This window comes from Stegostoma tigrinum, chromosome 14 (assembly GCF_030684315.1).
Source record: "Stegostoma tigrinum isolate sSteTig4 chromosome 14, sSteTig4.hap1, whole genome shotgun sequence".
Lineage (NCBI taxonomy): Eukaryota > Metazoa > Chordata > Chondrichthyes > Orectolobiformes > Stegostomatidae > Stegostoma > Stegostoma tigrinum.
In genome coordinates, this window is record NC_081367.1 from 52,215,237 (window position 1) to 52,230,135 (window position 14,899).

Here is a 14,899-nt window from a genome sequence, read left to right on the forward strand (position 1 = left end):
AAAGGAGGATGTGCAGCGTGTATACACAGACCCAGAGAGAGAGAGAAAGGAGAATGTGCAGCGTGTATACACTGAGACCCAGAGAGAGAGAGAAAGGAGAATGTGCAGCGTGTATACACTGAGACCCAGAGAGAGAGAGAAAGGAGAATGTGCAGCGTGTATACACTGAGACCCAGAGAGAGAGAGAAAGGAGAATGTGCAGCGTGTATACACTGAGACCCAGAGAGAGGAGAATGTGCAGCGTGTATACACCGAGACCCAGAGAGAGAGGAGGATGTGCAGCGTGTATACACTGAGACCCGGAGAGAGAGGAGGATGTGCAGCGTGTATACACTGAGACCCAGAGAGAGAGAAAGGAGGATGTGCAGCGTGTATACACTGAGACCCGGAGAGAGAGGAGGATGTGCAGCGTGTATACACTAAGACCCAGAGAGAGAGAAAGGAGGATGTGCAGCGTGTATACACTGAGACCAAGAGAGAGAGAAAGGAGGATGTGCAGCGTGTATACACTGAGACCCAGAGAGAGAGAAAGGAGGATGTGCAGCGTGTATACACCGAGACCCAGAGAGAGAAAGGAGGATGTGCAGCGTGTATACACAGACCCAGAGAGAGAGAGAAAGGAGAATGTGCAGCGTGTATACACTGAGACCCAGAGAGAGAGAGAAAGGAGAATGTGCAGCGTGTATACACTGAGACCCAGAGAGAGAGAGAAAGGAGAATGTGCAGCGTGTATACACTGAGACCCAGAGAGAGAGAGAAAGGAGAATGTGCAGCGTGTATACACTGAGACCCAGAGAGAGGAGAATGTGCAGCGTGTATACACCGAGACCCAGAGAGAGAGAAAGGAGAATGTGCAGCGTGTATACACCGAGACCCAGAGAGAGAGAAAGGAGAATGTGCAGCGTGTATACACTGAGACCCAGTGAGAGAAAGGAGGATGTGCAGCGTGTATACACTGAGACCCAGAGAGAGAGAAAGGAGGATGTGCAGCGTGTATACACTGAGACCCAGAGAGACAGAGAGAAAGGAGGATGTGCAGCGTGTATACACTGAGACCCAGAGAGAAAGGAGGATGTGCAGCATGTATACACTGCGACCCAGAGAGAGAGAAAGGAGGATGTGCAGCGTGTATACACTGAGACCCAGAGAGAGAAAGGAGAATGTGCAGCGTGTATACACTGAGACCCAGAGAGAGAAAGGAGGATGTGCAGCGTGTATACACTGAGACCCAGAGAGAGAAAGGAGGATGTGCAGCGTGTATACACTGAGAGCCAGAGAGAGAAAGGAGGATGTGCAGCGTGTATACACTGAGACCCAGAGAGAGAGAGAGGAGGATGTGCAGCGTGTATACACTGAGACCCAGAGAGACAGAGAGAAAGGAGGATGTGCAGCGTGTATACACTGAGAGCCAGAGAGAGAAAGGAGGATGTGCAGCGTGTATACACTGAGAACCAGAGAGAGAGAAAGGAGGATGTGCAGCGTCTATACACTGAGACCCAGAGAGAGAGAAAGGAGGATGTGCAGCGTGTTTACACCGAGACCCAGAGAGAGAGAGAAAGGAGGATGTGCAGCGTGTATACACTGAGACCCAGAGAGAGAGAGAGAGAGAAAGGAGAATGTGCAGCGTGTATACACTGAGACCCAGAGAGAGAGAGAAAGGAGGATGTGCGGCGTGTTTACACCGAGACCCAGAGAGAGAGAGAAAGGAGGATGTGCAGCGTGTATACACTGAGACCCAGAGAGAGAGAGAGAGAGAAAGGAGAATGTGCAGCGTGTATACACTGAGACCCAGAGAGAGGAGAATGTGCAGCGTGTATACACCGAGACCCAGAGAGAGAGAGAGGAGAATGTGCAGCGTGTATACACCGAGACCCAGAGAGAGAGAAAGGAGAATGTGCAGCGTGTATACACTGAGACCCAGAGAGAGAGAAAGGAACATGTGCAGCGTGTATACACTGAGACCCAGAGAGAGGAGGACGTGCAGCGTGTATACACTGAGACCCAGAGAGAGAGAAAGGAGGATGTGCAGCGTGTATACACCGACACCCAGAGAGAGAGAGAGAGAGAAAGGAGGATGTGCAGCGTGTATACACTGAGAACCAGAGAGGGAGAAACGTCGATGTGCAGCGTGTATACACAGACCCAGAGAGAGGGAAAGGAGGATGTGCAGCGTGTATACACAGACCCAGAGAGAGAGAAAGGAGGATGTGCAGCGTGTATGCACTGAGACCCAGAGAGAGAAATTAGGATGTGCAGTGTGTATACACTGAGACCCAGAGAGAGAGGAGGATGTGCAACGTGTATCCACTGAGACCCAGAGAGACAGAGAAAGGAGCATGTGCAGCGTGTATACACTGATACCCCGAGAGACAGAGGAGGATGTTCAGTGTGTATGCACTGAGACCCAGAGAGAGAGAGGAGGATGTGTCATGTGTATACGCAGAGACCCAGAGAGAGAGAGAGGGGGGGGAGGATGTGCAGGGTGTATACACTGAGACCCAGAGAGAGAGAGAGACAGGAGGATGTGCAGCGTGTATACACAGAGACCCAGAGCGCGAAAGGAGGATGTGCAGTGTGTATACAGAGACCCAGAGAGAAAGGAGGATGTACAGTGTGTGTACCAAGTCCTGAAGATGAGAAGGCAGGATGTGCTGTGGGTGTGCAGGCCTGAAGCAAAGGGTGGATGTGCATTTTATACACAAATTCTCTGAGAGAGGAAGGGATGTGCAGTCAGTGTGCAGAGTGCTGGAGTGAGGTAGGGTGATGTCATGTTTGTGTATCAAGTCTGGAGGTAAACTGGGAGGAGTGCAGTATGTGTTCATAGTATTCAAGATGAGGAAAGTATATAGTGTATGTACAGTTCTCTGGAGTAAACAGGAGTTGTACAATGTGCACAGTGCCTAGGGGAAAGGGGTTGAGGGAGAGTTTTCCTGTGCAATGTGTGTACAGAATTCCAAGAGATGATAGGTTGTGTAGTTGATGTACTGAGCCCTGAAAGAAGGAGGATGATGTTATTCTTCTGTACAGACCCTTGGGGAGGGGGTGCGGGGGAAGGAGGGAGAGGAGGAGAGGTGATGTAAAGTTAAGTAAATGAGGAAATCGCAGTGTAATTTTATATTTATGAATATTGAATCCTGTAGATGAAGGTGTCTCACAGTGTGAACTTAAAGAATGTGGGAAATTGGCTAGAAATTCATGCTATATGTACAGAAATCCCTGAAGGTGAGGGTGGTATACATTGTGAGGTAGGGGCAGTCCCGTATGTTCAGAGGAGATTCTGTATTGATGTGTGCCACATTAGTTGTTCAGCATCAGTGGATACTGTAGGCCAAATTGTTTCCTTCTATGCTGTTTAATTCTCTGATATGGAGTTAATAATATTGAATCGTCAGTCTGGATTCCACAATGAAGTGTCAAGATATGGTAAAAGTAGGGCAAAAAACTGAGATTAATTTTTGTAATCTTAAAAACCACATGCCCAGTTTCCCAGACCAGCCAAATATATTGTGCTGGTTTAGATACAGGTTAGCAGTACCTACTGTTTTGCATTTCTGCCATGTGGATAAAACAAAAGTCTAGAGCTGTTTATTTTCTGATGCCAGCATGACTTGATCTAAAGTGCTTTAACTTGCAAAAAGCTGGTTTAAACAATGTGTATTTTAAGTACTCATGATCCATCTATATTGCTTTGGCTTTCCTTCCAGTCCCTGAGCCAAAGCAGAGTTTAAAATCGGACCCAGATGCATGGGCTGTATGTGCTGAATCTGGACCACCTCGTAGTGAACAGCACTGCAAAGTAAACCAGCTGCCACTCTAGCCTGCAAATGATGGTGGATATCTGATAACATGTTGGTACGGTGTTTTCAAGGATGTTATTTTGTATACACTATTTGCAAGTAAAATAGCTTATTTAGAATATATTATACATAGTGGTCTTTAACAGGCTATTAATTTCACAAACCGACATTGAATTGAAAAAAATATTGAAATATCAGGATATCTTTCTTTAGTGGGGTGTGGTTATTGCTGGCAAGCTCAACATTTCTCACCCGTCCTTAAATGATTTTGAACTGAATGACTGAAATGGCTAGTAAGCCAGTCATATTGCTGTGAGTCCAGAGTCATACGTTGGCCAGACCAGGTAGAGATAGCAGACTTCTTCCCTAAAGGACAGTATGAATCATTTTTTTAAGACAAAGATAGTTTTATGGTTGCCGTTAATGAGAGCTTTCAATCTTGGACTTATTAATTTAATTTAACTTCCACCAACTGCAATGATGGAATTTAAAGCTATGTCTACAGGACATCAGGTTGAATCTCTGGATTGTTAGTCCGGTGACATTACTATTACACAACTGACTTCCCTAAAATAATGTAATGAATATTTGGCATCAGTGCTAGGCAGTAACAAAAGATGCATCATTAAATTAAAAATGAAAGAATAGCCATACTGTAATAATGTGAAATTAGTGTCCTGAGGAAAGCACTGTACTGAGGCTGCACTGTATCCAAATTTGAGAATGATTCTTGTTCAGTGAGAAAGGAAATTCTAAAAGCTAGTTTCTCAGTTATTCACATTATGTAACACTTCATTTTGCAAAACTCTTATATTCAATATCTACCTGTCCACGTAGCTCTTACATTCTTGCTACACTTGGGAATCAGAGAACATTTCATACCATCAAAGGACCTTATTCACAGAAGGACGCCCACATAATCAGTATATCTTCAAAATACCATTGGTTTGTTTTTAATCAATGCAGTGCTTGGTTTGTTTCCAATAACTAGCAAAAACAAATGATATATAGACCCGCTTTTGAAATTGGAGACAGATTATAATGAAGTGGATGGGATGATAATCTTCTGACTCTGGAATCTGTGTTGAAAAACTACCCAAGATAACAGTCTGAATGTCATCTACTATTACCAGCCATGGTTCTTCTTGAAATAAATTTTTATTCGCTATCCATTTGCTAATGAGTGCAGCCCATGAGCACAAAACTATTCCTAATTTGGCACTAGTTAGTAATCTCACCTCGGATAATACAGAGTGAAGCTGGAGGAACACAGCAGGCCAGGCAGCATCAGAGGAGTAGGAAAGTTGACATTTCGGATCGGGACCCTTCTACTCCTCTGCTGCTGCCTGGCCTGCTGTGTTCCTCCAGCTCCACACTGCATTATCTCTGGCTCCAGCATCGGCAGTTCTTACTATCTCTGAATTTCATCAAGGATATGTGTTGGGCAAAAATAAAATTGTACAGTAGATGATATGCTTCTCAAATTGGATTAGAATACAGAACAGTATGTTACAACTGGCTGTGCTGGACTGATGCTGAATACTTGAAAGGCAATGTTTGATTCCCAGTCCTAAGAACTCACATTCCAACTGGGCATTAAACTGACCTTTCATTTGCCCGTTCAAGTGGACGTTAAAGATCCTATGCCAATACTTTTCCCTTGCCAAACAATAGTAAAACAGATTGTGGAACTTGGGTGTGTGCAAATTGGTTGTTTAATTACCTGAATCACAACCGTGACCGCACATCAAAAGCTGTAAAGCACTTTAAGACATTCTGAGATCGCGAAAGTTAGTATAAAATATAAGCTTTCCTTGTTCATTGAGCAGAGTTTATTTCTGATGAAATCTATAGCAAAACTGTAGTTAACGATTACTAGTCGACTTCCCACAGTGGTTTAATAGACTTTTCCCTATGATAAACCTTCAATTTATTTAGAGGAGTGGTGAGTTCCTAGAAAAGATAAAAGACACCAGCAAGCTTTCCAGGGTTCTGTGGTGCACTGGTGGTTTCCCTACTGAACAAGGAGGCTAGGTGCAAGCCTTATCTGCTCCAGAGGTATATAATAACATCACCGAACAGATTGATTTAAGGGGGGAGAAAAAAGAGCTATCCAATTAGAAATTGAAGAAAAATTTAAAATTTAGAATACTTTAGGCTGTTTTCTGCCACTTTTAAAGATTGACAAACAGTTTGTATCAATGTACTGTGGGATGAATAACATTTAGGCATAGTTGATGAGCAGTACAACTGGATGGGATTTGGGATAAATAATATTGGGGAATGGTTTACTTTCTCAACTCACTCCTGAAATCACAGACTGAGCTCAGTAGTCGGACCATAGAAAGGTAAATGAAGTTTTTAGTATCTTGGATTAATCACTTTGTGAACTATATGGTTAATGTATCAAATTGGTCTCAAACAAAATGTACTATGGTGTCTTTGTTACTTTGGCTTGCAATTCTCAATACAAGGTACTTATTTTATCTGGGATCCAAGAAGCCAATTTAGGAATGAGGTGAGCTCTTCATGTTTGGTTTGGGCTGAATTCCAGCTGAGATCCCTGATCCTAAAAGGTTATTGTATTAATTTGCTCTTTTAAAACCAGATATTGAAACTTGTATATGTGATTTTTAAGAATTTAATATGTATATATTTTTAAGCAGTTTTATTTTGGTTTGTTTTACAGTCAACCTGTCAGACTATGAAGGAGCACAGCAATGGCAAATGCTGTAAGAGATTCCTAAGGGCAAACTTTAAGGAGCAACTGAGGTCCCATCACAGCAAATGGAAACATTTAGATGGCTCGTTGTGTTCCCAAAGACAGTTTTATTATCAACAGAAGCAGCGTCTGTGGCTGTCAATCAGGAAAAGACGGGCCAAGTCTGTGCTAAGAAAGGCCCTTTTGGATTGTCAACAGTGCAAAACTGTGAAAAACACCAAATGTTCGAAGTCAATACGGAAAGAAACTGCGTTGTTGACCTCAAGAGTCAATGACACACCAACCAAGGAAACATGTACACCACCCTTTGTACCCCACAAAGGAGGAGAGAGTAAGGGATGTGAAATCAGTGAAGTTCGGAACAGCAGTGCTGTAGCCCCAGATACAGACTGTAAATCAACAATTTTATATTGTGAAGCAATCTCAAGAAATCTAACTGCAATTTCAAATGCTACTTGCCTCAACTCTCTACGGAAGAAGAACAATGGATTTCAGGACAAAATTATAAATCAAAAACTATTAAATGGTTATAAAAGAATAGACTTCCACGAGAGCAAAGATTCTGTGTTCAATAGTTTACCTCGCAAGGCAAAGCATCAGCTGAAAGGTCACAAAACCTTTCTGCTGTACAGAAAACCTTCTCTCTTTAGCTTCCGTTATAGAATATTTAATAGTCAAAATAGGCGGAAAAAACTCACCAGTCAAAAGCCAGAGAAGCTAAACTTGGTACAGACTATAAATCCAAAGAAGACTGGCCAATGTATGGATAAAATGGCATGTGATACATCTTTGCCATGTGTCATAGACGAAGATTCTAGCCAGAACTTGGAGTTTGTATCAAATCAGAATGTTGGTGTATCAGAAACAATGAAGAAAGACAAGAATTCTTGCCTGGCTAGTCGCTGTGAAGTTTCAGTTACACCTCTTGATGAAAGGATGGACACTTCACAAATGCAGGAGAATGCGCCTCATCTTGTTCAATCCAGTGAAAAGCTTGTTGAATGTAATAATCAGGCAGTTGATGTAAACTCTGAAGCAATGTTCCCACCCTCGAGTCCTCATGAATCAGATGCATCTTGCGCCAGCCAGCTTGTGGGTACAGATAAGTGGCCTAAAATCGATGGGGTGCCCCAGACTTTTACTATCTCTCAAGGGAGACTCGTGAACAAAACCCCAGTCTGTGACAGGGAGATGCAGGTCATCAATGTAGTAATGGACTCCAGTCCTGTTTCATATGGATGTACAAACACTTCTCTTAGTGAATCTGGCCAGTCAGTTTGTTTGCAGAGTGGTGAGCCATGTCCTGTGCTTCAGCCACAGCTATTAGATCACATTTACTATAGATCCACCAAGCAGCATGAATCGGTGAAGAGTGAAGCCAAAAAGGGAAAGGAGAATGAATCTCAGACCCCCGCTATTGCCAGTGAACAGTTAATTTCCTGTATTCATGGTACAGTTGCTGCTTAAAGACAATCTATTTTAATTTCTCACTAAGATTATACTGTACTATTTTTTAAAGCAACAGTTTTGATAAAGTTTAATCACCGAGTAACCTAGGCTGATGTATTATATTAGGCACAATGTTTCTGCAAATTGTGTACAAATTGGGTGAACAGGATGTCACTTTAAAAGTAGAGTGCACCCACGATCATCCTCGTTTTGAAAGAGGGACCTTTGTATGGTTTAGATGGATGTGTTTCTGTAATTGCAACTTTGAGTGTCCACAGTGTTCATACAGACTTAGTGTCTGACATCACTGCTAGTTGTGCTGCAGGAAATAGCTTTGCATCAGAGAATAGAATGAGTACAAGGAGTCAATTTCATGTGTTTTAATCTAATTAAGTGCAAGTCGTGAGGTTGTGATATTCATACTGTCCCACTCTCGACATTTGACTGCATCACTCCCAACTTCACCCTACCTCATTCTATTGTTGGTTACTGTTCATCACAAGTTGGGGAGCGGGCTGGCAGTTGGGAAGAGTAGAGATGGGTCAGGCTAATGATTGGAGTGCAATGTAGGATGGCATGTGACAGTGGTGTATGAAAATCAGAAATACACGCGGGAACTGCAAATGTCATGTAACCTCGGGTGATTGGGTGTAGAACCATTAGTTGCACAGCTCATGTGCCTGGGTGGACTGGTGCTGATTTCTGGTTCCAGGCATGCATCAGTGACGTCAATGGTTTGTACTTCCTCTCGCACTTCTGTGGCTGTTTGTTATTTATTTGAGTCTGAGCCATTTGGTTCCACTTCACCACATTTGGTTGAATTGTGTGCATGGTTAATGTATTCCTCACTTTATTTAAGGAACAATGTTAAAGCGCTGGAGAAAGTTCAGTGAAGACTTATTACAATGATGTCAAGAATGAGAGATTTCAGATACAATAAAAGGTTAGAGACATTGAGCTTATTCTCCTTGGAGCAGAGGAAATTGAGGTGACCCTACCATGGTATTTAAAATTATGAATGTTCTGTTTCCACTAGTTGATATGTCAGTAACTAGGAGTCACAATTTAAATATTGTCAACAGGAGAGTCAGGAGTGAGATGAGGAGAAACTTCTTTATTCAGTTTTTAGGATTTGGAATGTGCTGCCTGGGAGAGTGGCGGAGGTGGATTCCGTATGAGGTTTCAAAAGAGATCTGGATGTATATTTGAAAGTAATGAATTTTGAGGGCTACAGGGATAGGGCTGCAGAACGAGGCAGGCTGGGTAGCTCTTTCAGGAGTCACTACAGATGTGATGGTTCAAATGGCCATCTGTACTATAAAATTCAATGATTACATCCCAAATTTCCATAAAACTTTCTAGAACGGAATTAGTCTGTGCTGGAACTGGTTCTCCACCTGCCAAAGTAGAAAACAGCCCTAAAATGCAAGCTGGGGTCTTGTTCTTGTGTGGGGGAGGGGATGGGAGAGAAATCTTTTCCTGTATTATGCAGATGGTTGGTGAATTACGTTCTACAGTTCCACCATCCCCAAGGAACCCATGCAGAGGTTAAAGTCATGTGTCTATTTCTCGAAGACATTTTAATACATGTTTGTTTCCATAATGCCATCAGTGCCAAAATTAAAACAATGTAAGGCAAGCTGAGAGAAATTTCTAAGATTGAGTGGAAGTTGTCTAGATACTTCAGGTCCACCCTGGAAAATTGAGCTTGTTCAAATGAACTTGCTGTGGTAGAGTGCAGTTGAGTTTCACCAGGAGGTTGCCTGGACAAGAGCACTTTAGTTATGAAGAGAGGCTGGATAGGCTGAGATTGTTTTCTTTAGATCACAGAAGGCTGAGGCGGGGACCTATGTGAGGTGCATAAGATTCTGAGGGGGGTGGGCAGGGTGGATAGGAAGCAGTTGTTACCTTTGGTTGAAGGGTCCATAATGAGTGGGCATAATTTTAAGGCAGAGAGCAAGAGGCTAAAGGGAGTTTGAATAATAAGAGCATTTTCCCCCCAGAGAATGGTGAGAATTTGGAATGCGCTGCCTGGGAGGGTAGTGTAATTGGGGAAACTTCAAAATATTTAATAAGTTTCTGGATGAACTGTCATAACTTTCAAGGCTATGAATCAAGAGCTAGAAAGTTGGTTTATCAGAGGTAGACTAGCACAGACTTGAAGACCTTCATCTGTGTTGTATAAGTTCACTTGAATACAGCCTCTGTGTTATTTTCTATTAAATTCTTTAAACAATAATTTTTTTTTAAAATGCAAAAAGCATTTGCCTGTTTTGATTTATTGTTAGCTTTTTTTGAGTGATTAGTTTTAAAATATAGTACTGCTTAGTTCTAATATCCGTGGCCTCAGAATGAAAACTTGAAGCCTGAAATATCTTGAATCTTGGTCCACTGCTAAATTTGGGAACAGGGTACGTACAGCCATTCCTTCAGCCTTGACATTGACCCCAATGTAAAATCTCAGAGCTGGTCTCAGTTACATGAGAGGTGTTTTTTTTGGGCACTGATGGTAGAGCCGCAAGATTTAGACAGTGTTTCACCTTATTCGGTCAAAAACAACAACTTTTAAGCTACCGTTATCTTAATGTAGTTGATTCCATAATGGTCCAGTAAATGTGTGAATCAAGCACACTTTTCAGTAAATGTAAGTGGAAGTTCAGCTGGTTTGCTTGGGCGGGAGGCTGCTACCCTGTTAGACTCACTGCTTTCAACAACAGGCCAGAAGTGTGTCTCTGTTTATATGCTAAATCACAATTTTCAGTGCTGGAGATGCGTATCCCCTTTTTGTAGTTGATGCTTTTGAAGTCAAAGAATCTTCATGTCATTGGAGATCTTACAAGCTCTCACTCTCTTATGCCGTTATGGGGCGATAGTTCAGGTATATGAATACCATAATACCCACACTCATGTCAGTCCCACTTTTGGCTGAGGTGAAGTTATGGATAAAATAGAAATAAACAGCAAGTCTTAATGTGCCATGCACCATCTAGGAATAATGTCTGAGAAAGCACAGCCGCAAATTTGAAACTGTGTACTGAATGTTATCTGTCATAGTTGGATCACCCACACAGTAAATGTCAAGGTTTCTTTAACAGCATGAGTGCTTGGTTTACTCTTGAAGTGGTTGTTTCTGCCACATGTTTTAGTGATTAATTGCATCTAGACTGAATAATTCTGGGCTATGTACTTTCCTGATCTATATTTTTTGGTTTTTCTCAGCTTTTCTGGATGAATTTTTGACAAAATATGGGAGTCTAATCCCACTTACTGAAAATGATGTCCTGATGAACCTAGAGCAGATCTTTCATCAGGATTTCCATGACAGGTATGTTTTTGAAAGGACTCTTTTGAGCCATTTGTTTGAAAGGTTTAAGCTGTACTGTATTCTTGAGGTTTAATTTCTGTAAAGGGGTAAAATTTTATTTGACAATGGCTTCTTTTGGAAAAAATCTCTCAGGATTCAAAATCAATGTGGTTGAATGTGGCCGAACCAAGTTTGTTAAATAGTTGAATAGTAAGGATGGTGGTGAGAACTTGGTAACCCACTTCTCTGCTGACATGAGAGGAGCTTCTATGTACTCACAGATTGTCTCAAAAAGAATAAAATGTAAGGAATTAATTGTAAGGAAATTAACGTGCTGGATTGTTATCTTTCTTCAATTTTTTTTTCCCTTTCCATTAATTTTCTTCTTTTACCTTGTCTCGTCTACGTGCCTTGCAGACGTGTCTTTTTTTGTTTGTTTTATTTCAATAGCTAGATTTCTTGCAAAATACTCAAAGTAGCAATGAACTGTTTTATTGGAAAAGCTAGATTTTGCATTAAGAGAAAGAAAATCACCTATTTAGCTGAGATTTGTCTGAGTTCATGTGGTTGTCATTTTGTTATTTGTATCTCGTATTAACTGAGAAGAAATGATGAAAAAAAACTGACATTCACACCACGCAAACATTTATTGTCTATTCTAATGATCCTTGAACTGAAGCAGTTGAGAGTCAACTACATTAGCATCGCATGTAGACTTCCCACTTTAAAGAGCATTAGTAAATCAAGTGGGTTTTTTCAGTGATTGATAATTTCATCGTCACAATTACTGAAACGAACTTTGAATTCATCAGCATACATTGAGGTATAATATTCCATCAGCCATGATGGGATAAACCTGGACATCTGGATTGGTAGTTCAGTGACAGCCACAATGCTGCAGTTTCCCTCTTGTGAAATATCGCAATATTTACAGTTGCAGCCCCTCCCTAACCCCCAAGCACAGCAACCTATTTCAGCTGAGAAGTTGAATTATACTTTGCGGTGATTTTTGTCCACTGTGAAACAGCCTGACATTATTTATGATTCCGATGCCCACTTGTGTGAGATACTTTAAGATTTCTGGTACCTGTGCAATGAAACCTTGATAACATTAGGTGCTTTCAGGAAAAAAATTGAGAAAGTGTGATTTTGAAAGAAAAGCCCACTATTTTGAAGTATCCTTTATGCAAGTCTAGCAAAAGACTCTTCTTTGTACTGCTATTATGGATATCTTTTAAGTGCTGTATGCATCCCAGATATGATTACCGCGACACAATGCTAAAATGTATCTTCTGTGTTCTGAGTATCTCAGGAAAACCTTTATCCGGATGGAAATACGGAAGTATCAGAAAGCGCAGGTGAACAAGCCAGCACCCAGTTTCCAAGTGGTTTACAACAAGCACGTTTTGACTTTGGATGACCTGGCTACACTATATGGAGAGAACTGGCTAAATGATCAGGTCAGAGAACAGATCAATTATGCTTGAGATGTTTATCTCTGATAGGTCTCTGCAAGGGTCACAGTAAAGTAACAGCTTCAATGCAATAAAACTGGGGTTAGGTTGGAGCGTATGCCGAGAAATGTGAGCTCTAAAGTAAGGTTACAATACGGTAAGTAGCTTTGCTTCCTGCAGACATTCTATTCTCTTATTTCAGCTCCTCCATCTCTGCCACATCAATCCGATGATGCCACCACCACCAGCATCTTCAAAATATTCTCCTTTTCCGTAGAACAGTACAGGCCCTAGGGCCCACAATGTTGTGCTGACCTATTATCCTACTATGGTCAATCTACCCTGCATATTCTATATTTCACTATCCTCCATGTGCCTATCCAAGAGTTACTTAAAAGCCTCTAAAGTATCTGACTCCACTACCACTGCTGGTAGCGCATTCCACACGCTCTCCACACTCAGTAAAGAACCTACCTCTGACATTTCCCCATACCTTCCTCCAATCACCTTAAAATTATGCCGCCTCGTAATAGTCATTTCCATGTTGGGAACAAATCTCTGACTCTCTGCTCTATCTGTGCCTCTCATCATCTTGTAAACCTCTATCAAGTCACCTCTCATCCTTCTTCACTCCAATGAAAAAAGCCCTAGCTCCCTCAACCTTTCCTCATAAGACCTGTCTTCCAGTCCAGGCAGCATCCTGGTAAATCTCCTCTGAACCCTCTCTAAAACTTGCAATGAGGTGACCAGAACTGAACACAATATGTCAAGTGTGGTCTAACCAGAGTATTATAGTGCTGCAGCATAACCTGACGGCTGTTAAACTCAATTCCTCTACCAATGAAAGCCAACACACCATATGCCTTTCAACTTGGGTTACAACTTTGAGGGATCTATGAATGTGAAACCCAAGATCCTTCTGTTCCTCCACACTGCTGAGAATCCTGCCATTAATCCTGTATTCTGCATTCAAATTCGACCTTCCAAGGTGAATGCCTTCACACTTTTCTGGGTTGAATTCCATCTGCCACTTCTTTGCCCAGCTATCATTGCACCCTGTTGTTGTCCCATTGCAAATTACAGCAGTTCTCCACGCTGCCCACAACTCCACCAACCTTCGTGTCATCGACAAACTTACTAACCCACCCTTTCACTCCCTCACCTAAGCCACTTATAAAGATCACAAAGAGCAGAGGTCCCAGAACAGATCTCTGCAGCACACCACAGGTCACCGAGCTCCAGGCTGAATACTTTCCATCTACTACCACCCTCTGTCTTCTGTTGGACAGCCAGTTTTGTATCCAGACAGCCAAATTTCTCTGAAACCCATATCTCCTTACTTTCTGAATGAGCCTACCATGTGGAACCTTATCAAATGCCATGCTAAAATCCATATACACTACATCCACTGCTCTACCTTCATCGATGTGTTTTGTCAAACCCTCAAAGAATTCAATAAGGCTTGAGACATGACCTGCCCCCCTCAAAGCCATAATTTTCTCAATGTAAGTTTCCCCTCCCTCAGCTGCCAGAGCCCTCTACATGTCTAAGCCATCTCCTGCGCTTTTGCCTTCACCCATCTCCTCCCCTTCCAGAACAGTGTGGGGTTTCCCTTGTCCTCACTTGCCACCCACCAGTCCTCATATTCAAAAGATCATTCTCCATTATTTCTACATCAGCCAGCTGGATACTGCCACCAAATACATCTTCCCCTCCCCTCTACTGGACTGTTCTTTTTACAATTCCCTTATCCAGCCATCTCTCCTAACATGTACTCAAACACCAGCCCCTCCAAAGGCACCCTTCTAGGCAGTCACAGAGGGTGTAACACTTATCAATTACCCACACCCCCTCCCCCTTCAATCTTCAAGGCCCCAGACACGACCTTCCAGGTGAAACAGTGATTTGCTTGTACTTTCAATATATTCTACTGGATTCGCTGCTCACAATCCTTTACGTTCGTGAGACCAAATAGTGACTGGGGGTCTCTTTGTGGAACAACTTTGCTCTGTCTAGAATGATCAGAAATTGCTTGCCATTTCATAAAGCACCTTGCTCTCATGCTAATATTTCCATCCTGGGCCTGCTATAATGTTCCATTGAAGTTCAATGCACGTTGGAAGGAGCAAGACCTCATTTTCCATTTTGGCATTTTCACCCTCTAGGACCCTGT

The 14,899-nt window shown here is 42.2% G+C and overlaps 1 protein-coding gene across 2 annotated transcripts in view; it reads left to right on the plus strand.

Moving 5' to 3' along the window:
* Positions 1–14,899, plus strand: part of LOC125457524 (sentrin-specific protease 5-like) — a 35,564-nt gene that overhangs the window by 1,139 nt on the left and 19,526 nt on the right. Inside the window, exons 1-5 of one of the 2 annotated variants that reach the window (XM_048541853.2) lie at positions 3,097–3,524; positions 3,705–3,852; positions 6,487–7,969; positions 11,188–11,293; positions 12,585–12,732. In XM_048541853.2, the coding sequence (XP_048397810.2) occupies positions 3,847–3,852; positions 6,487–7,969; positions 11,188–11,293; positions 12,585–12,732 (1,743 nt within the window). In that variant the 5' untranslated portion in view covers positions 3,097–3,524; positions 3,705–3,846. Of the gene's footprint in view, positions 1–3,096; positions 3,525–3,704; positions 3,853–6,486; positions 7,970–11,187; positions 11,294–12,584; positions 12,733–14,899 lie in introns of those variants that run through there. The other variant, XM_059651151.1, reaches the window with a different exon arrangement.